General features: G+C 38.9%; 1 protein-coding gene across 1 annotated transcript in view; it reads right to left on the bottom strand.

Annotated features, from left to right (window-relative positions):
* The window catches only part of LRP2 (LDL receptor related protein 2), a gene marked incomplete at its 5' end in the record, with an annotated part of 115,999 nt that extends 99,459 nt beyond the window's left edge, over window positions 1-16,540 (bottom strand). Inside the window, 3 exon segments of the mRNA XM_082762990.1 lie at window positions 16,232-16,341; window positions 16,343-16,492; window positions 16,494-16,540. Coding sequence (XP_082619116.1) covers window positions 16,232-16,341; window positions 16,343-16,492; window positions 16,494-16,540 — 307 coding nt within the window.
* Between the last annotated feature and the right edge of the window lie 6,960 nt (window positions 16,541-23,500).

Below are 23,500 nucleotides of genomic sequence, written 5' to 3'. Positions count from 1 at the left end.
ATTTATAATGTATCCTGCAAATGGTCAAAAATTTCACTTGGATAAATGGTGGTACAGAGTGGTACAGGAGTATGTTCGCCCAAATACCTTCTATAGACTAATGCACGATGGTGGTTGGTGGTGCAGGTCTGGGGTTGGTGGTGCAGGTCTCTTATCAACTACCTTTAAAACACAACAACCTCCCTTGCAAAACTGCCCTGAAGGAATGTACAAGTTCACTCTGGAATCCCAGGACCTCTCTCTGAGTTTTACCCTACAAAGCAACATTTCCATATGAGATTAGCAGTTAAAGCTCTAATGAACACAATGCATAAAACACCATTTATCAGTTGGAATTATTACGTAAAGTAAAAACTAAACCCACTTGCATATTTAGCATATATTGCTCTTCAAAACTACAAGAATATTCATAGTCACTTACCTAAAAAGAAGTTACAATTCAGAATTAAATCCATATCCATGATTAGTTTCTAGTGAATAGGAGGTTTATAAACATGCAATATGTGCAATAATTACACTATAATTTGTACATTATTTATAAAGAAAAAATAGCCAAGTTTTTTTAAGGCATTACACACAACTGCTAATTTATTTTGCCTATCTTGTAATAAGTTCCTCCATTTAAGCATATCCTTATAGTGATATAAATGAGGAGATAACATTGATAAACTTTTTAGAAAGCATTATAAACATAGCTGCCTTCGTACAGCATGAGAAATGGTAACTGAATGTTAACAGAAAATCTGCAAAGCACGCAGTTCTCCTACACTGTAATTCTTCACAAAATTAGAGCATAAGTTGCTCACACCTACATACAGTAAGTGCTGTATCAATGTCTGTTTACACAATTCTTCAGCAAACCTGTTATAATTCATTTAATTATGGCATTAGCCTTTTCTGATGTTATCTTCCATGCTTACTTGTGACTGAAGGCAAAGAGCTGTGATACACCTTTACAAAAATACAAAGCCAACTGATACCTCATGTACGACTGTTTTATAATATCTTTATAACAAAGATAATCACATAGCAAATAATGGCATTAATTCATTAAAAGACAGTCTGTGAATCAAGTAATGTGGAAGAAGTAAAAGTGATCTGTAGTTTCAAGACCACTTCTCACCCAAGTTCTAAAAAGCTTTTGATTTTGCTTTGATCAAAACTAACTCTGACTTAGTTAAAGGAAAATGCAGTTGGGGCAAAATGAATTATTATAAAATCTACTGCTACTAACACTCAGCAGAAATATCCAGAATAAAAGAAAAACAACCACATCATCAATAAGAAAACATCTATTATTGTTTATGGTTTGTTACCATAAACAACTCCAGAAACCATTTGCTCTACACTTAAATGTACACATTCTGCATAAAAACAAATACTGGAAACTTATGAGATTTGAAGAATTGTGATTTAAGTGCTATGAATTTAGTTATCTGTTTTAAACAGTATTAGTTTGGGTAATAAACTAATTGCAGGCATTACTCACACTGACCAGGGATGATCCACAGAGTCCAAAAGGACTATTTCCAATGGTATAGGCTATGCAATGTGAGCCTGCAGCACCTGGGTTCCAGCGAGAGCAGGGAACTGTCAGAAGACAAGGGACATCCGCTTGTTTTTTGGCATTATTTGAAGCCTCAATTGACTGTAGGCTTAGTAATTACAAAATGTATGGAAGATTTTGCTTTCAATAAGAAACTGTTTTGTTGTTGTTGTTTTTAAATAGGAAGGCAGCTCATGAATCAGTTGGATGCTGCCAAAAATTAATACTAATGAACTAATTTCCATAGAAATTCTGATTTCCTCTGACAGATACTGATAAAACCAGACACCTCTTTCAGGCAAACAGAATCCTGTTAGCAGGATTCCTGCAGGAAATAACCACTGAGTTTAAAAACAAGCAGTAAATCAATTAAGAAGTTTAGGTTTTACAGTCATGCTTAAAATTTGCTAATAGAAAAGTATCTGGGTGACTTTTGAAAGTCCAAAATTGAGAGAGGGTTGGTTTTTTAGTTTTGCTTTATTTTTGTTATAACACATTTTTGTCTTCTGACTGTGATTAAAGCACTACCAGAAGACAGACTAGAAAAATACATGGCAGACCTGATGAATCATACATATATAAAAAAGAATTTCTGGGCATTAACAGTAAGAATTTTTTAAATATTAAATATCGATTATAACTGTTTGATATTCAGGAAAAGAAAAAAAAAAGCTAAGAACAGATGTCATCTTTAATATAAACCAGTCTAGAACTGGAAAATACAAACCAAAGATCAGAATTCTCACTGGAAAGATATATCCCAAAGCTTCTAAACTTCCTGCCACTCTTACTCTCTTTAGGCTTTATGCTGATGTTGTCACTGTACCTTCTGGGGCTCTTTATGTCTGAGATACTCTTGCAAGAGACTCCTCAGTGCATGCTTAAGATTCATAATTTGCTCGGTTAGAAACAAGGAAGCTAGTATTACTGGCTCTGGCTAAGCTACTTGCTCAAAGATTATGCCAGGTAGTCATTTTCTAATGGAATAAAGAAACATAGCAGTGATTTTTTCAGAGCAAAGACAGGATAAAACACTAATCAACGACCAACAACAGCTGGTCAGCAACGACCACTGCATAGGAATGAAGTCTCCCAAGTTAAACCATTGCCAAAGACAAACTCCACTGCCACCAGAGGTTGGTAGCCAACCTTAGCACCACTAATGAATGTTACTTGATGTCACGTTAAGTCACACAGAACTCTATCAGAAAAGAGGGAGGTTAATAGCTTCAGGCATTTCACAGCACAATGGTTCCAATTCATAGGGCTACAGTCTTCAACAGAAAGGCAGCCCATTATGCCCTCTCAAGTTTCCTTTTGCTTCACTTGCCCCAATATGTTTGTGTTTAAATATTTACATTGAGAACTAAAGCTTAAATTCAATCTTCTTGTATTAAAAATGAAATAGAAATAATTTTATGTTTGACTGATAATGGAAACCAATATTGCTTTACAACTCTACACATTAAGTTAGACTCCTTTCAGTTTCTCTCTAAACAGTTACAGTCTTCTCCAATTCTTTTCATCTATTCCCCACCTTTTGAATTATTTCTATCATCCACAGATTTTAAGGGCACCATGGCAGTCTGACTACACAGAATAGACCAAAATAATCATTAGTTCTTTCTTCCTCACGACATCGTTGAGAACTGCTAACATCTCTTTAACAGTTGATCTTGTATGAAAGATTTAAAGTAATGAAGAATGTACTAAACCCAGGGTAAACTGTACCACTCAAAACGTCCACTCAGAAATGACACACTGCTGTGATTACTTCACCTTTCAGGAATTACATCTCACAAATTTGTTTTTATTTTTTTTGAAGAGTAACATTTTTCAAGGCAGTATTTTTCCAATTAAACTGTTGTGCCTAATGTATCTGCAGTTTTTAAAAAATAAGTGTTAACAAACTGCACATTACGAGCTTCTCCATATAAATTTTACAAAAAGAACTGCAAGTGACAAGTTCTCTTTTCTCCCTTGCTGCCTTCCAACAAAGGGTACTACTGTTTGTTTCCACGTGGCCCCCAAACAGAATAAGCACCAAAGTAGCCCACTCCAATGGCCCTGCAGGTGAAGTCCTGAAGATACACCTCTCATACATTTTGATGTCGGATTTTTGCCTAGCTTAACTACATTTCACACAGTCTGAGGTTTTGGAATGCTCAGGGAGGTGAAGATGAACCTCTGCAAATTCCATCTCCATTCCCCCGCACCAAAGAAGAAGGAAAGAAAATCCATAATTCACCAAAGACCTTTGCTTATTTTTGTGAAATGCCCTGAAAAGTAGTTTTCTGCTAGCAATTACAATAGGAAAAGATGTTCTGAACATGTTTTATGCCTACATGTCTGTTAACTAGGCTATATTAGAGAAATTATCTTGACAGTATTAATGAAAATACAGTACAAAAAGTCTGTGCTCACTTCACATAACTGGAAGACCTCTGTATACAGAGCACAGAGGCCAGAATTTGAAGCAACAGATTTGTTTCTCCACTGATACTAGCTGGACTTAGAGGTTTGGCTCCCAAATCCTAGTTGTACAGGTTCCTCATAATTTAGCAGAAACCCACTGATGACAATAATAGAACAGCTGTTATTTCACAAAGCAACAGAAAATTACACCTCCAGTTCATCTCTCCCTAAAAATCTACTTGTGTTTAAATATTACTGGATTATAAATAGAACTTACTAGGAGGATGCACAAAATGAAAATAGAAGGGAAACTTAATTTTAATCTTTCCTTATTTGTTCCTTTGTGTAAGCCTGGCAGGATATGCAGAGTCTATTTCCATCTCAGATGGATGAGCTACATGTTCCATACTCACAGGAGCAGAACTTGTGAGCAAACCACGCCCTGAGTTCAGCAGATGATTTATACCACAAATTGGTATAAACAGATCTTGCCTGTCAGATTCTGATATCTACTTTTTAAGGTTTTACTCATTGACTTTCAACCCAAAAAAAAAATAAAATTCAAGAAGAAAATTGAAAGTTTTGTCTTTCAAAATGGACTTAGAAGTATAATGTTTCACTACTACAACAGATTTTTATCATTTCCCTTTCAAAAGGACATACTAAGAAACAATGTTGCCTCAATGCCAAAAAAAAAAAAAAAAAAAAAGCATTGAGACAGCTTCTTCTGGTGTAAATCAGCAATGCCACTTAGATACAAGAAATAATAGAAAATTACTAAATTGTGCTTTCCAAAAGTATATTCTATGCTTTGTGTCTGCACACTCTTGCATATACTGATACTTTTCTACTAAAATCATTGCTAAAACTAAGGCATCAAATCTCATTTTAATAATGTTCACATGCAAACTCTTTTTAGAAATACTTAAAGTTAGTGTATTCTATGTTAAACTATTTGTTTTCAGTTAATACAGTTATAAAAGAACTATAGATTCATTTCTGCTAATGCGTCAACATAAATCCAGGAATTAAAGAAATTCAGTATTTTAATCTACTGAAACTAAGCAGGAAAGCTTTCCTGCAAAGAAAAAAGGGTTCAAGTCTCCTATAGACATCAAGTTCAAAGGAATGACACTGTAAATGCCTCCTAGCAACGTTAAAGATATTCATAATCCTCATCCTCTCTACCTTGGTTCAGCTTTTTCAATTGAAAAAGCAATAAATGTAAATAGCCTGATAAAAAAAAAAAAAGTTTACAAATTCATTTTTAATGAATTTAATTTTCTTTTTTTCAAGTATTACGCTGAACTACTAATACACAGAACTAGCTCCTAATTTTCTGATAAATCACATGCAGTCCTCTTGAGGAAGAAAAAAAATCTTTTTGTTTGTTTGTCTGTTTAAGCTCTGGTATTCAGAACAAAATAACTGTGGTCTCTACATTATCACTTCAAAAAAATATACGTATACACACACAAACCGTAATTTTAAATTATTCACACTAATCCTAAATGTAAAGAAAAAAAGATCTCTTGAATTCAAAATCATGACAGCTTATTTATTATACATGCCCACGAAGAGCACATATCCATATTACATATCATTACCATCACATGGTACTGTAAGCAAACTCATAAAAACAGCAACACCTTTGGAATCTTGATTCAAGTCAGAAACATTTTAAATAGCAACAAATCAACTCTTACTGTCTTCGCAGTCCTATAACTAGGCAGGAATAAGAAATAATCCTTTTAAGCAAGGTCTAATTTTAATAGACAGGACATGTACTCCTTTTTACTGATAAAGTAAATATTCCCTATATTGAACAGACCATGCTCCTTCTTTCGTTTAAGTTTCTGTCAAATTTCCCACACTTCAGTGATAACTGAGAATCAGCCATTATTTTTTATTGGACACTTTCTTTATCTCCAAATGTATACAAACTATTTTCATTGCTGAGACTAATAAAAATTATTTATACTCCTTTCTTAGAGAGTTTAGTAAAGTTATTAACCATCTGGCCGAATTTAAAAGAAACAATATTTGTGGAAGTGGAACATTAGCCTCCATGATATAAAAATGTATTTCAGACACATTATACGGAAAGAACACATTCTGCACTAAATTGGGTAATCTTAACCAGTTGTCTTGACATTAGCTGTCTTAATCCACATAATTCAATTGTGATGGTGTTAGCCGGGTAAGTGAAGCAAGCGCTGTGGATCCCCAGGGAAGCATACACTTCTGAGCTCTCCTCAATCCCAGAAGTTTCTTTTTCATGAATAGCACATTAAATATGCAAAAATCTGTTCTAATTGACCAAATGACATGAAGAGGAAGAAGAACAAGCAAACACAGTAGAAGTAAAAGACACCCCCAATTACTCACAGAAGGAAGCATCCCAAGCATTTTTGTAAGAATGGACCTTGCTAATGGCCCCGAGGCTGCTGTAGAATAATAATTGGGAAATAAGGGGGTGGTAGGGAGAGGGGGAATATAGCCAAATGAGAACAATCTTCAAGAATAAGAAGTATTTACAAGTACATAGCACATGGAAAATGAAAAGAAAAAATAAAAAAAAGCAAGCAGGGAAAAAAAAGTGCTCAAACAACTTACAGCATGTACAGTACACAGCACTGAGAAAGTTTGATACATGTAGATGCAGTAGCCAATGATAAAACCACCTTCTCAGGGAGCTACACTCACTTTGAGAGCTGTATTGTTTTTTAAATAAATTTTCCAACCAATGTGCTGTTTGTTCTCAAAATTAAACCTCATGCTGAGATGGCGAGCTGCATTCAGTTCAGTCATGCTCTCCTGAAAGCTGATGAGTCACTGCAACATTAGGAATCAGCCTCAGTAAAAAGTCTTACAATGAAGTTTATGCCAGTGAAATCATGCCATTTACATTTATTTTACGTATTATTGTTAGACTGAAAATTGCTATGCAACATGCAACACTTTGCCAAACCATAAACTTTACTGGAATATTATATCATAAATTACTGAATTAAAAATGAAACTTGTCATGCAAAAAATTAACCATTTCCCCTTACAGGTTATAAATACAGTGAGCACACAGAACAAAAGTTACTTCTGTCTTATAACTCATATCCGTATCAAAATTGTTCACTACTTGAGCAGCACCTTCATACCTATTGGGACTCTTGGATAAAAAAGAGAACTTAATCTGCATCCCAAAGCTTCATAGCATACCCAGTTGTCATTCATCAGAAATAGCGACTGGGACTTGGTGAAAACTAAGCATAACAGTATTTTCAGAAAAACAGAACTGAAGTGTCTACACAGAATAGACACGCTATATGCTACAACCATCTACTGTGGTAGTAGGAAGTACAAGTATTTCTTCTGATTCATTGACATTTGTTATGATTCCCCCTCATTCTGAAGTGATGCAATTTCAGCCAGCAGCTAATAGCTATGTCTGATCACCCCTTATCAAGCTTTTTGAAAAGGAAATGCCACGTGCTAAAGGACTAAGTAAAGAAAGATCATCTGAACTAGAAAAGCAATGTTGTCTGATGTGCTCTCACAGAACACAATTTTATCTTAACAGACCTTAAAATGGGCAGTGAGAATTAAATTATCCTACAGCTATTTCGTTTTTAAATGTTTTTATATATATATATATATATATTTCATTTTTAATAAAAATCCTGTTACCAAAACAGTAATACTAAAAAGACGAAGTCCTTGAATCAATCAGAAGAGAGTAACTATGAGAAATTTATCATATCATGTATAATCATAAATAACAGAAAAAGGCACTGGTTCTCTCCCAGGTATCAGTAGAACACAACATACAATCACAGAATGGTTTGGGTTGGAAAGGACTTGAAAGACCATGCAGTTCCACTCCCCCTGCCACAGGCAGGGACACCTCCCACCAGCCCAGGCTGCCCAAAGCCACATCATTAAACACTTCCAGGAATGGGGTACCCACAGCTGCACTACGCTCCCTGATAAAGATCCCTTCTCCTGCTGTCTTGTAGGCCCCCTTTAGGGGCTGGAAAACCACTGGAGCCTTCTCTTCTCCAGGCTGAACAACCCCAACTCCCTCAGCCTGGAGAGGTATTCCAGCCCTCTGAGTTTGCCTACAGATTTGCAACTTTTAAATCATAATCCCTTCCTCATAGAAATAGTTCCATCAGTCTGTCCAAATGCTGCTAGAAACAAGGCTGCGACCACACCTGGTATATTGCTGGACAAAAAGTCAGTATCTCTATACAAACATAGAATGACTGAGATTTTCTCTCAAACGGACAATAATTGGGGGCTCTCTCCCCTTCTTTCTCTCTCTGCCACCAAATGAAATTTCTTGGGATTAAAGTCTCTGAGAATTCTGTGACCCTATAAGAAAAAAATTAAGAAGGCCAGCGAGTTAAAAAGTATTGCACAGCTAAAAAGACAGTACCTGATTGCTAAAGCATCTTTATTCAGGAGACTCAACAAAAAACAGGGAAGAATCATTTTTGTTATCTAATAGGCAATAAAATCTTAGTATGGATAAAGCATTTTGTTAAGGTCGGTGCTTTCACCTCATCCTTCGTTAATTTAAATTTTGCCACTCGTTATTTCACTGATTTTATCTATTTGTGTTTGTTTCCTTTTTTTCTTAAAAAAAAAAAAAAAAAAAAAAAAAGAGATTTCTAAAGGACTTAAAGTTCAATTTTAAAGCTTTATTGCTTTTTTAAATTTGTACTGTAAGATAACCATTTCTAAAGTGGCTTCTGTGGTCTGTGGCTGGCTTAGTAAAGCTAAAAACTGCAAAATTAATAAAAACAAATGTTATCAGGATTTTTATATTTCCACTGTTAAATTATATTTTTGCCAGTTGTCTACAATTATAATACAAATCCCATGAAACAATATCACTTCTAGTAGAAGTGCCAAAGGAGCCCCATGTGAGGCCAACGGCCTGCCTGCTGGAGCACAGGCGGGGCAGCGCTGCTCCGTGGCTGAGGCTCTATTCAGATCTCCCACTTGGGTCAGCCAACACGAATTTGTCAGGGCTCAGATTAATAACTAAGGAGGCCCAGTTTAATTACTCCACTAAATAACTTTATGTCTTTCAAGTTACCTCACTGCAGAGGTAACAAAAGAAATGTCACTTTGGTACCTTTACAGAACACTGGGAACTAAAATTCATTCCCAGTGAGAGTCAGTCAGGCCTTAAAATGCATTCTGTGGCTGACTTCATGCAGAAAAGGCAAAAATGGCAAAGCTAACAAAACTATCTACTACTGCTATCTACCTAACAGAAGACACCACAAACTCTGTCACTAACTTCAGACACAAACTGGAGCTCAATTGTTCCAAGTGAAATGGTTTAGAAACCTGCTATATCTCGGTAGTACAAATTGCTTTTTCGGTAACTCAGCTAGACGGCCACTAACGCTGCAACCCTGCCGCAGCATTCCAGGCGCTTGGTTATCGTCCAGCTCGTTTATTGTACTGCAGGTTGAGAACAGCCCTACAATCCTGCTCAAAAGTGAACACGTGAGCAGTCCCATTCAAGTCAAGCCATCTGTTTACACTAGACAACTTTACAAAAGGGTTTCCAGCAGTGCTAACATCGGTTCTTTACAGCCCCAACAGGACCACTCTTGTCACTAGCATGCTAGCCAGGCATTTCCTATATGCACCTAACAGTAGCATTAAGCAGCAATTGCATGGCCAGCGGAGCCAACCCACCGACTTACTACTAACCATGCAAAAAAGGGTCTCTCTCTCCCTCTTTCCAATTCTGCTCCTTCTCCCACTAGATGCTAGGGTTTTCCAAACTCTGCTGATTACCACATCTTCCTGTGTGCTGCCCTAATTCACCAAGCCATCTAGCTCCCTAGACCTGTTTTAGTTTTCCACTGGGCTTGTAAGTGAAAGCTGCTGAGAGATTTGATAAGCAGTGGTGCTAGCACCACATAAGGAGCAAGAACCCAGGCAGTAACATGGGACTGAGACGTTGCAGGAGGGAGAGGAGTGGGGCCTCCTGCTTTCAGCAGCAGTGAGCTGGCAAATTAGCTCATCACATCTTGGGAAACCACACCCTTTGGTGTCAAAGCCTGACAAGGGCTTGGTCAGATCTAAATGGGGTCTCCCACTGGTATTGACTGATGTGAAGTCAACTTCCCATTTCTGGGAAAACTGGGGGAACACAATTTTTGCATGTAGTATGCGCTCAAATTCTGCAAGCCCTATACTTCCTCTAACTAAACCCTCTGGTATGTTTAGCTGAGTTGCTACTGTGCCCAATGGATTTTGAAGATAAAAGCATTACCCAGGTTCTAAATATGAATATAGAAGTTGGACTTGATGATCCTTATGGGTCCCTTCCAACTCAGGATATTCTATGATTCTATGAGTTCTGAGATATCTTGTGTATTACACCAACTGTTTTTGTAGAGATGCTATGGAGCACACCTAAAACCCCTGTTCTTCTCCTTGTTCCACAGACATGAGCTTTCAATCCTCATCCACGGCAGTCCCTACTGGAATGGACCCCCATTCTCTGATTCTACTCAGTAGGTGGTGGCATCATGACCTGCTTGCATAAGCAAATAACTGGACAGACCAAGTACTGTTCTACAGGGCCCTTCTGCCGAAGATCTCACTTCTTGAATGCAAAACAAAATCAAATTATTCATGTTAAAAGTACAAAATATAACAGGGCATAAAAGTAGAACAATTTCAGTTAACTCTTTTATGCTATTAATCCAAAGCAAAACTTGTAACAGTGATCCTTAGATCTCTAATCTACTTCAAGCGTTGCAAAACAAAGAAAACATTAAAAGGCTTGAAACCAACAGCAAAAGCTTATAGAATCCACTAAGGGCTATCCACTCCATTAAACATTTCTACACTTACTCATTAAACTTCATTTTCTTGAACTGTTTTTAACATGTGCTGAGCTAAGGAAACAAAAAACAGTTAATAAAATGAACATTACCATAAGAAAGTGGACTTCAAAATGGATCTCAAGCAATAATAAGCTATTAAAAGAGATGTTTACTCTTCACTGAATCCTATTTTCCATCTCTCAGATCAGTACAACTTGGGTAATTTCTTTGAAATCAATGGAGTTGCGCTGACTTTACTGAGAAGAACCCTTACTCTTTCTTCATCTACAAACAGTTCAAGGCATTTTATGAATAAAGTCCAATTATTAAATTATATGAAGAAGCACTTTATTTTTAAGTAATTTGAAAAAAAAAGTCTGCATTTATTTGCCACACGCAGTGTATAGCATTAGAAAGACACTGACCAATTATCTGATTATAATAGCTAATTAGCAACTGTTACCTAATCAAGAATAAAAACATAAACGTCTTTTTATATAGATGTCAATGTGCGGATCATGAATTAAAAGGGACCTTTAATGTTTTTCAACAATCACACCTTCTACAAAGTGTAATTTCCTTTGAAACATCCAAAGTGCTATGTGGTTCCAACACTTATTAAGTAGAGCTCTAAAAGAGGAGACACAATTAAAGCTCCTGCTTTAAGAAGTGACAGTACAATACGATTCGAAGTTTCATGTTATTTGTCCATTTGAAGAGTTTTCACAAGCTCTCAAATTGAACAAGTTTTGTAGGATGACAGAACAACATTTGATCCAATACTCCCAGTTGAGAAACTACCTCTAAAACATGTCTGATTATTGCTTAATTAAAAATAAGAGTATTCAGTAAGAAAAGTCTTGACAAAAGAACCTCCAGTTTCTGTGCTAAATAATGAGAAGTTAAAAGCAAACACCACTGGGCTTTGATCTGGCAATAATCTAACAGTGCAACAAGGCGTATGGAAGGGGAAAGGCTCCAAACAGTGTGACTGATTTCATGTCAATCCAGGAAGCCCAAAAGGAGAAGAATTAAAAGGCTTTAATGAAATTGCATTCTACCTTTTCCCCAAATGAATCTTTGCTCATTTCCTGCAAAACACATGGAGAATAAATCTGGATTAAAGTGGGATTTCATTGCTCAAATTTCCAATCAGCTCAATGTATGAAAGAAGGTTTTAGTTTGTCTTACAGGGAAATTGAAGCAACACATACATCACACATTTATCTTAGCTGAAATCTCCTTAGATGCTCTCTCTCTATTTGTCTTGACTCCTTTAGCTTAATTATTTACTGTAATTCTAGCATTTGGCACAGAACCAAAATCTAACTAGGTGTCATCCAATTACTGCCTTCAATTTTTAACTAAAATTTTTGGGGGCTGTCCCATTCTTCACTTCACCTGATTACTTAGCAAATTCCTGCTATGCTTTGCTGAACAGGATACAGAAATAGTAAATTATTAAGAAAAATCAAGAGATGTATTAAAAGAGAACTACTCATTAAAAAGAGTCTTACAAAAAAAAAAAAAGATGACTGCCAGTGCACAGAGCTATGTCTCGTTAATTGAAATGCCAGGAGATTACAATGTGTTTCACTGAGATGTACTTTTAAATTTTTAGCCCTCAGGAAAGACACATGTTCAGAACCAGGTACACAAACCAAGTAGGAGTTTTGTTCTTGATTTTGTAAAAGTACATCACCAAGAGAAACCAAGTAAAATATATCAGTTCAGGATTATGATGAATGTTGCAGCCCATAGGTAAGGCATGATACCTACGAAAACTGTAAGTAGGGATTGCATCATCACATTCATTTTTTTTGTCATCCTTTCTCATTACTCCCAAATCCTTGGTCCCTGAGGAAAGCCTCATGCAGTGGGTCTTGGCAGGAGCATAATCTTACAGAGAGGCTTCTCTGTCATTTAAACATACACAGCACTGTACAAGGAAGTATGAACACTGACTGTGGCCTGTCGCCTACAGCAATGTCACTATACATCGTTCCACAGGCATTGAATAGATTTGAACAAAGGCAGCATCTGTAAAAACAAACTGAATTATTAATTTGGAGATCGAACTCTCAAGATACGTGATGGAAGAGCATGTTTCTCCGTGACATTCTGGAAAGAACGGTTAGAGGTTTCATCTACTTGGACTTACTGTACCTATTCATTACTGGCCAACTTCATGCAACCGTTCATTATGATTTCTGAGCTATACTATCCACCATACAAATTCAGTCTTAAAATAGCTTTCATTCTTGGAGAATGATCGGGACCTTTTAACGATGACAAATTTTAGTCACTTTGGTCTGTGTCACATTTAAACTGATGATCTATCATTGCAGAGATTTAAGATGTACATCAAATTTGATGCACTAACTTTTGTGTTACAGCAAAGAATCTGGGCAGATCACATTTTGACAATATGTCTACAGAACAGGTAACTGCCTTTCTTTAAAAAAATTATTTTAGAAAGTCTTCCGCGCTTGGTATCAACAGAAAACTTCTAAAAGCATCAATAAACTATGAGTTATTAAAGAAGGAGCAAAAATTAAAGTCAGAAGTCAACCTAGCTTGATCTTCTAGCCTCTTAGCTCAATATGGAATCGAAATTTTCAAAAAATTAGCATACATGTTAATGAGACTGTTAATGAGAATGCTTAGGTTTCCAGCTGCATTTCCCAGAATTTGTAAGTTTACACTAATATTATGATTATCAGCAAGGAAAGTATAGCCTTGCTAAGAAAGCACTGATTTCATGATTCAAAGCAACATGAATCTGTCTTCTTTCATGCCATACGTGAAAAGTCTTAAAGAAAAAAATCCACAAGAAACAAGGGGAGTGAGGGAGGTTGGGAGAACATGGGGGTGGACAACCCCAATTTAGATGTTGTAAACTGTATAGTACAGGGAAGGTCTGGCCTTACAAAAGCTAAATGGTACTTTGCAATAAACTGCAGCAAAATTTCACTGCAAGTATATGCTAGCCTGAAAAAAGGTGAGACTAGCAGCGTCTTGTAACATGTACTAAATTAATAGAATTGGTGATAAAAAACAACACCAAAGTCAAAATATTTAATTATTTATGAAATCAATAGTATTATTTTGATGCTAATATATATATTTTTGTAATATTTATATAATCTGTGTTGAAAGTAGGACCTACGGTACACAAAAAAGGAAGACCAATGAAGGAAATTTAAGCAACTGAAATATATGGGCAGTAGAGATTCTAAATATAGTAGATTTACAAATAATGTTCTTACTATTTTGTGTCTAAAGAGTATTTTTTTAATAAAGAAAACCAGTTTGTGTGTTTGTTTTTTTTAAATGAATGATTTACATGTGATTTTCATATATATGAATGATTTATAAAGAAACTAACAGTGCTTCTGGCACAGAACCAATTTAGAACAGAAAAATCTTCAGCCACTTTCAGGTACTAAAGTCTCCTCAGAAAAAGTACAGCAAATCTTCCATGTTAGTTAAGGTGAGAGCGCTCACAGACACTGGGGAGCACTGCATGAGTATACAGATCTGATATGCTTTGCAGTAAGCCTAAAGAACTCATTGTTCAACCATAAAGTTGTCCTAGTGATCTCATTTGCCCTCTGTAAAACTGCTGAGAGTGCAACATCCATCCAGTGTCTGGAGCGTGTGTCAGAGTACGTAGTGCTTTCCCATTCCTCAAAACAAACATTAACATTAGTCTCATGACACTTCTTTTTTACACTACCTCTAGTTAGGTAGGTTTTTTCTGTTTCAGTGGCAATGTCTTCTGGTAACAGCCACCTTACAAGCAATAAGGCCTAGACAGGAAAAGTTGCAGAACAAGGCTCTGTATTACTGGCCTTTACAAGAAGGGGTATTTTTATTTGGTTTGTAAGTGCTATATTTAATTTCAGGAAATCCAGAGTTAACTCAATGAAGGAAGAGTTGTGACAGGATCAACTGAGAAAGTAGCCAAGTGTTCTAGAAGTATCCGGTGCATTATGGGAATATTTAGGCATCACCAACCTGAGAACGTCAAAAATATTACTGGAAGCATATTTTCAAAACACTGAGGATTAGTCAAGATAATACAATTTTCACTGATTTCTTTGGATTTGTTTGCATGATTTTTGATTTTTTTTTTATTTTTTTTTTTGAAATGAGGGCTTGACACAATCTCAAGATTCAAGGATCTCAACTTAAGCGTATCAAGTATTTCACAGTAACAATCAGTGTGGTCAAGATTGCCAGCCAGGTGTTTTATACTGGTACCAGTTATGCCATTACTATAACTATACTGTTTTGCTTGCACAATTATTTATTCTACTGCCCTGAAGGGAGCGGAGCGGGAGGAACCAACAAAGTGAAAAGTGCTGCGCGTCCACTGCCTACGAGCAGGGGTCGGAGCTTTCCTCTCCCTCAGTTATGTCACTTACTGGGCACTCTGAAGAGTGAAAAGCAGGAGCGGAGCAAGGAAATGCACTTCCAGAGGAGCTCTGCAGCTTCCATTCTGCCCAGTGTAACCTAACAGGGCGCCGGATTAACTCCCTGCCCAGCGTGACCTCCTTGGCTAGGGCTTTTGCAGGTCTCCTGCAGCCCATTAGCTATCTCCTCTTTCGCCGCTCCCAAGCGGGAGCCGCTAGCAGCAGTTGCTGTATAATTACTTACTTGATTCTGCCTAAGGAGCTTAACCTAAGAGTTGAGCGAGGAAAGCAGATTAACAACTTGAAGGCGCAGACGCACCCCTCACCCAGCAGCGCCGCCGCTTCACCCCCGGGGCCCCGCCAGGCGCTCGGCCCCTCCGGGTCCCCGCAGCCCGGTGCCGCGGGCGGGGAGCCGGGGCTGTGTGGGGAGCCCCGATGGCAGCCCCGAGGGGAGGCCGCCCCCCGCGGCCGGCTGAGGGCCCGCGGCGGCGGGTCACATGCAGCCGCGTCGCCTAGCGACGGCAAAGCCCGCAGACAAAGTTCGGCCCCGCGGCCGCGCCGTGCGCTGCTGCTCGGGGCCCGGCCCGCCGGCCCCGCGGGTTTTCACCTCAGGCAGAGCCCGCGGCCCCGCACGGCGCCGTGAGCGCGAGGTGCCCAGCCACGGGGCGCTGCCTGGTGCAACGCGCCGGGAAAAGAAAATAAATACATACATACATACATACATAAATAAAAAGTTTGCACGACTCCGAAAAAAAGAAAAAGGATAAGTTAAAGCTGAGATGAAGCGAAATTACAGAGCCGGTGTGGTCTGTGCTGTTTTTCTTTTAAGGCGCCAGTGCCTTTTCCTCCAGAGACACCAAGTCCGTCGAAGGGCTCCTGGGGAGCGCCAGCTCCCGCTGCCGAGGGGCGGCGGCAGCGCCCGAGCGAGCCCCGTTATTAGCCCCACTCGGGACTTGTCCGCCCGGGGCGCCGGGCGGCGGGAGCGCAGCGCTTACCTTGGCAGCTGCCCCGCAGTATGCACGCGGCGAATAGAACGAGCAGCTTGCAGGCAGCTGCTGCTCTGCCGTCCATCCGACGGTGCGGTCCCATCCGGGCTGGGATGCTCCAGCTCCCTCAGAAGCCGGCCGCTCGACGCGGGGGTGCCGGGCTGCAGGGCAGCGCGCAAGGAGCCCCGTCTCTTTGCTTGTCCCGCTAGTTGCAGAAGAAAGGCGCGTTCGCCTGTTGAGGCATCGCGTTTTCTATAAACTCCCACCCTCCAGACATTGCATAAAGCTCTTTATACCCGGCGGCCCCGGAACTAGCATGAGGGAATCAGGCACCGCTCCAGGCCCCGCAGCCCCGGGCTGCCTCTGCCCCTCCTTCCCCGCCGGCAGCGGGGGCAGGATGCGGCCGGTCCCGCTCTGCACAGGCTGGGGAGCGGGGGCCGTGGTGCCACACCGACTGTAGGCGCTAGTTGCGGGGAATTTGGGTTTGCAAGTGAAATACACCACAGGTTTTAGCATCCCACAGGCATGCTCCAACCAAGGAAAGTGTACTTGACAACTTAGAAATACCTCCTTTCCAATGCAGGGGATAAAGCCTAGAAGTTGGGGCTTTTTTATTCCTCACAGAAAAATCGCAAAAGGGAAACTGTAGCAATGAAACTTATTTCTGCACCTTCTAGGGAGATAAAATCAGTTTGGTGAAGTGCTTTGGCTGTGAATGCTTAAGGTATCAGCCAGAGACACTTTATTCTGGTTCTAACAGTGTACAGCACATGTGAAATGCCTGCCTGAGTTTTATTGCTGCTATTTCAGGAATCATATACCTACTAACAAGGGTAGAACAGGGCATGGTATCATGGGGGAAAGATAAAGATATCCTGATACTTCATGATGGAATGCACTCTTGGGAAAAGGGCAAAAACATTTTGGAGGTTTTCTTTGTAGGAGCAAGAGCATCACACAAACTAAAGGAAGCTAAATTACTTGGATATTGCTCAGAAATACTAGAAAACTTAGAAAGAAACAGCATGGCATAACTATGCATGTGTTCACACATACACACGTATGTGAACAGAAAGATGCTACCATGCATATACACCATAGGAGAGAGATTGGTCTATTAGTTTTGCAAGAAACTTGCCAGATTAATTTTAATGATCTCACCTTCATAAATTCCATATATTATTTATGTTTGTTTTGTGCTACGTTCATTACATTGCAATGAGTGTTTGCTGACACTGCAGCAGAACTTAAGTGATACTTCAAAATATTAACTTTTTTTTTTTTTTTTTTGCTTTGGACTGCAATTTCAAGTAAGGGGTGGAGGTGCCTGCATTATTTTTGCAAAAGTTGCAGAGGAACACGTTGCTGTTTATTAGCAGATTGCGATTTTTCCTCTAGGATCTGTAGAGCACTAAGCTCCCTAAACCTTTCTGTAAAGATTTTCTATCTATCAAGCTAAAAAAGGGGGGCCTGGGGGGGAGGGAAGGGGGAGAAGATGTGGAGCGTAGGCTTTTACAAAGTTGTGATTTATGCAGGTTCAGGGCTGTTTGGTGTAGTGGTACGACACAGCACCGGGGTCAAGCCACAAGAAACACTGGGGGCAGATCAGAATATTCAATTAGCTTCCTGGCACCTCTGAATCACAAAGAGAGGATAAGATCTCTCCATCACAAGATCCAGAGCTGCTGGGGGAGGAGGGGGACCTGCCCTCTTCAAATCTCTCTCCTCCCTCCCACCCTCTCTCCTTTCACTGTAGGAGAACAGTGCTTGAAACATTCCTTTCTGCACGGAAGGTCTTTTCCTATTGTTGTTTTCTTTGTGTTTCAGTGTTGCCAACTTACTGGAATTCTTGTCGTGGTTTCACAGCAAGGCTCAGGCTGACCAAACGGAACCAGCTGCGTTTGTGTATGGGGCCGCCGCTGCTTTAATCCCCCAACAACGCCAGCGGGGAGGGAAGGAAGAGATCCTCAGAGGGGTGCAAGCAGATCCGCTCTGTACAGATGGGTGCCTGAAAAGCCAACACACAGATTGACCATTCTTAATTAGAAGGGAAGGGGTTTAAAGCTGTTCACTCCCCAGCAATGCACAGACAGGGCAGACAGTGCTTGGGAGCTACGTGCACACTTCTGTCATTGCATGTTTGGGGTGACTGGGAAACAAACTTTGGGAAGCACCTGCTTCACTCCTACACAGCTGGCATTTGCAAGTCATGTTCCTGTCTCATTTACCATTGTCATTTCTACACATCAGCATTTCCCAGACAACAAGGATTCTAAACAGAAAGAAGTGTAAGCAATAAAGTGTAAGTAAGGGTTCTAAACAGAAATAAGAAATAATTCCCTCACTGTTGACGGTGAGGGAAAGCCCTGTCCAGAGACAGTGCGCCAGCCCTTCCTACTCATTATTCATTGTGTTTCAAGAGAAATTAATTGAGATGCCCAGATGCTTCACTGCTGAAGAATGAGAGTCACTAAGGAGCCAGCACATGATAATGCTGTTCTCTGTTTACTTCGTCTAAAAATTTTCTCCTCTCACCTTACCATGGCAGCTCATCACCCAACTAAAGGGACTCTTGATTTGCTGGACACCATCAAGCAGCACTTCAGCAAGATTTGAGCTGCAATATCAAACACCTCAAGGCCTTCCCTTAACTACATCCAAGACTGTCTTTGCCAGTGTAGCACACGTCTCCCTCCTAGCTTCCTGTTGACAGTCAGTTGAACATTTTCTGACTAAACTAGACCTGGGGATTTTTGGTGTATTATTTCATCTTTAAGATGATGCATATTACATCTGTTAGAAGGTTAGAGGGAAAAAAACATAGGTAATACAGTTGTCCACTGAATTCTGGTTTTAATTCAAAATATAGTTTGTGAAGTAGTTGCTTGCCTGTTTTTTGCTGTAAGCAAGCAATCAAAAAAGCTGTTAAAGTTGTAATTTTCAACAAACAGCCATGCTGCTTACACATTAAAGATGCATGCTAAGCACTGAAGTTAAAAATTAAAAAGGCCTGATTTTTGACCAGGGTTCAGCTCTAATTTGCAGTACCCAAACTCATCCAGTTCTTAACAAATAGACAGAAACACCAGGGTTGATGTATGACTAGATAAAGATACAAAGCTGATGGCTAGTTTAAAAAAAAAAAAAAAAAAAAAAGAGAGAGAGAGAGAGAGAGAATCACTCAAAGAAGAAGCAGGTCAGATTGATACCTGTAATTTTCTTGTCTATTCTGAGTTTCTCAGGGCTAGGACATTTTACAGAGGTTGAGGATCTGCCCAGTGCATCATTCAGTAAAGCTCTAATTGCCATTGGCATTTGATAATCCTGTGGTCAATCTGTCCTTGGATAAACCCAGGTTTTTCCAAATTGAAAACATTTTGTCATAAAATGTATTTCCAATTTCATCACCAAATCCTAAGCCTTTAGCATGGCAAGCTCTTTTATTATTTTTGTTTAGTCATACTAAAGCGAGGCTTCCTGCAGCCATTTTTTTTTTTTTTTTTTTTTTTTTTTTTTGAGAGCACTGGTATGACAAGTCATACAAATATAAACTAAAAATGACTCGGTCTCTACCTGTGTAACAATCCAACAGCAGCAAGTTCATTGTTCAGATTTCATCCATCTCCACTGTTCTACAATTTAAAGTGTCATGTTAATTTAACAGAAAAGCACAAAACAGCACTTGAACTCAAGTTCCTGATATAAGCCATATCACATTTCACAATACCTAAAATAATGGCAGTTATTTTCCAGGCAGATATTTTCCAGAAAAACAAGCAAACAAAAACAACAACAAACCAATTTAACAGTAACAAAAAGATGACCTCGCTTGATGTTGTTCTCAAGCATCTAATGAGTACTTATCAGTAGAGCACAGATTTCCAGAAGACAGACATGTTGGATCAAAGGTGGATCCCTAGCCCACATGAACACAAGAAACATTAAACCCAGGAGATGTGAATCAGCCAAAACAGAACCCATAAAGTAAGGATTGCACAATGCAGGTGGCGCCATGGCAAGAAGTTTCCTCAAGGTGTCCTGGTAAGTAACATATTACAACTTCTTTTTCAACCTGGAATTATATTACTGCAACCTGGAACAAAAAGCAGTGCATGGGAACTGTGAGTCTTTTTGGTAACTGCCACTGAACAAGTGAGACTAGCAAAGACCATGACAAAATAAACTTCCCAACACCCTCATTTTTATCCCTGCAGCATTGGGCCTGTGATTGATTTTAACAATAACAGTATGGAGTTGAGGCTTCTTTATGTGAAAGGTGGAAGGAAATGGAGAAGGACTAAACAAGTCCCAATCCTCTTCTCCCCCCTTCATTTGGGACTGTCTGGTTCAGCCTCCAAGTCCCTGTGCCCCATCCTGGAAACAATTACAAAAGAAAGGCAAGTATGCTTTGTCCCTGGCTGTACCCCTAATTAGAAAAGTTCTTGGTACCTGCCTTACTGCAAGTAGACTTCTTTGGCTCTTCATCTCTGAGGAACAGAACTCTTTATTTTTGTTCAAGCTCAACTGCTCAGCACCCGGTCTGAACCCTGCAAGAAAGTAACACAGGAAATTGTACTTGAGAAGGACTAGAAGTAAAGAGGCATTTCCAAATAACTTATGCTCTAAAAACCTGTTGGGATGCTCTCAAGGGAAATAGGGTAGGATGGAGTAACTCTGAAGATCCTTTACAAGAGCAGATTGAGCTATGCTGAGAAAAATCAAGACTGGAATCCTTGTCTTCTTGATGATTTCCCTAGAGCGTTCATATGGTAGAAAATAATTACTCAGTGAATATATATCCTGCGTTTCACTGTAGTTGTGTATAAGACACAAACAATGCAAATATTATATTTTCCCACATTTAAGTGTTCTGTATGATAATACAAGGTTATACATCTCAGCACGGTATTCCATAAAGGAGAAAAATGCCTAGAAAAATTTCGTGGCTCAAAATAAAAGCCAAAGTATCATCATTTCTGAAGCCTGGACATGCTGTTTTCCTTAGGATGCTACCTCATTTGACATTCCAGCAGGTGTGGTAATCGATAAGGACAAAGTACCAAAGGAGATATTCTGACTCATTTATTGCAGAAATGTAAGTACATACAGGAAATGCAACAAAAAAGAAGGAAGGACATTTAGCACAGCGGAGAATAATACTCTAGCTCTACCTAGGCAATAGTCCTTCTATATAAGTCACTTAAAACTTCTGAAGCATTCATTTTCCGATTTGAGACACCTGGGCCTGTTTAAGAAAACTTCCAAGTGCTCATTGCTGTGAACAAAGTTCATGGGAGCTGTACTTTTAATCCGTAGTACCAAGTTTTCCAAAACTGAGTCCTGGATGTCTTAATTTAGGTACCCAAAAAATCAAAGGATTTTTTTAACCAAAATTCTTCTGTGCATTAGTTTCCTACATATAAAACTAGATGAATCTCTCAACCACTTTATAGATGAGAACTACAAAAATCCAAAAGGAAATTAGTATTCTTCTCCAAAAAAAAAATACATAGTATGGAAGGCAGGAAGAGAAAACAGTATACCATCCACCACAGCAATTTTTACAAGTAAATGCAGATGTGATATTATAAGAGATGACAGAGTGAACCTAGTAAGAGGTAAGATTACTATTTCTTAATATACCATTCAAGCTAGACTGTCCTACAAATTACTTTTATTTTCACTTCCCAGAGTTGGATCAAAAACTTAATTATCAAATAGGCAACAGTATCAACTGTGAAATGGTGTGTCAATATCTTATGTTATTGATTTTCTTTGCCATACATCCCTATTAATAGCAGATCTCAGGAGTGTTCAGGATGAAGTTCTTCTAAGGTGGAATTATCACATGTTAAGAATTGTTATGTGCTGTTTCTCCAACAGCCAGGATCAAATGCTCCACAGATCACAAGGGCAGTCCATCAAAAGCATCTGAGAAAAGGTAAATAATACTCCTTCAGATTAGTAGTATATTAATTAGAATTTCAGGCCAGAATGACAGAAAGAACACTAAGTAAAAGAGAACATGGTTTAGCAGTACAGGGGGTGCAGGTGATAGATTCTCACAGTTTTGGTGTTTATTTCAGAGAGCCAGAGATTAACCATTGCCAGTTTAATAGAAAAGCTGAAAATATAGTTTACCCCATGAATTTTGTGAACAAGTTTTGTGTTCATTGAAAAAGACAGCAATAGGCTTATGAAAATCTGAGAACAAAGTTATTTAGTGTATGACCAAAACACAGCTACCATGAAACACTCTGTGCATACCAACCACTGAGTTGTATACTTATGTACTTACAGTACAAGTATTTTTTGTTCTATTAAATGGAAAAATATGAAGAAAACAATAGCTTAAGATAATAGATACATTTTTAGCAATTCTTAGCTGATTGCAGAGGAACAATACTCAAATCACTTGCTTTGAAAATACTACCTGATTCAGCCAACCTGCAAAACCACTTTGACAAGAAGAGACCGAACTCATGAATGCATAAGGTCAAAAGGATTACAATAATTTAAAAAAACACCTCTCTCCTCCTTGGGGGACTTGTTCACAGGAACGAGATATAGGACAGTTCAGTGAACACAGACTTTGGCAAGCAAGGTAACTGGCTTGAGAAGTCCACCCTTCCCCCTTTATCCATCTTCCCTCTGAGCTTCAGCATTGCAATTCACTCTCCCTTTTGTCCCCTCAGTTATTCAGGTCCTCAAGAGAGAGGCAACTGCTGTGCCTGCCTTACAGCACAGTTCCACAGATGCAGGAGTGAGCTGCAAATGGCAGGAGACAACAGTCAAACCAATTTCACCGTTTATGCCAACATCTCATCAGACTACCTTATAATCCACAAGGAACTAGCAAACTCTGTGTCTGGAGAAGCTACAGCCACTTAAACTACCAGCAAGCAAGCATGCAATGTCATTTTTTTATAACCACTTAACAGAAGAGAGAATTGAGGTGAAAGTTGACCATCAAAACCAGCTTAATGGTGTGTTTTGTATTTTGCAAGATATCTAACTGAATTCCTCCTTCTTGGTGCTTGTTCTGGCATACTGAATTTATTATTGTATAATCCACAGTTGCAGAATTTAAGTTTTTTTCCTGATTAGGAGACAGTAAAAGATACCTCCTACTGTTTTACTGTTTTGACAACTGGGGATCCACATTATTCAGGATAAGATCTTAAATTAAAAATACTTCTCTGGTGCTTAGCTTAAGAAGTTTTGGATCTGTAACACTTGGAGTTTCTAGGGCAGCTGCACTATACCATAAGGTGAAGG

This window comes from Aythya marila (genome assembly GCF_965140915.1).
Source record: "Aythya marila genome assembly, chromosome: 6".
Taxonomy (NCBI): Eukaryota; Metazoa; Chordata; class Aves; order Anseriformes; family Anatidae; genus Aythya; species Aythya marila.
Note: the sequence above shows the minus strand (reverse complement) of the source record. Positions and strands in the feature narration are given on the sequence as shown.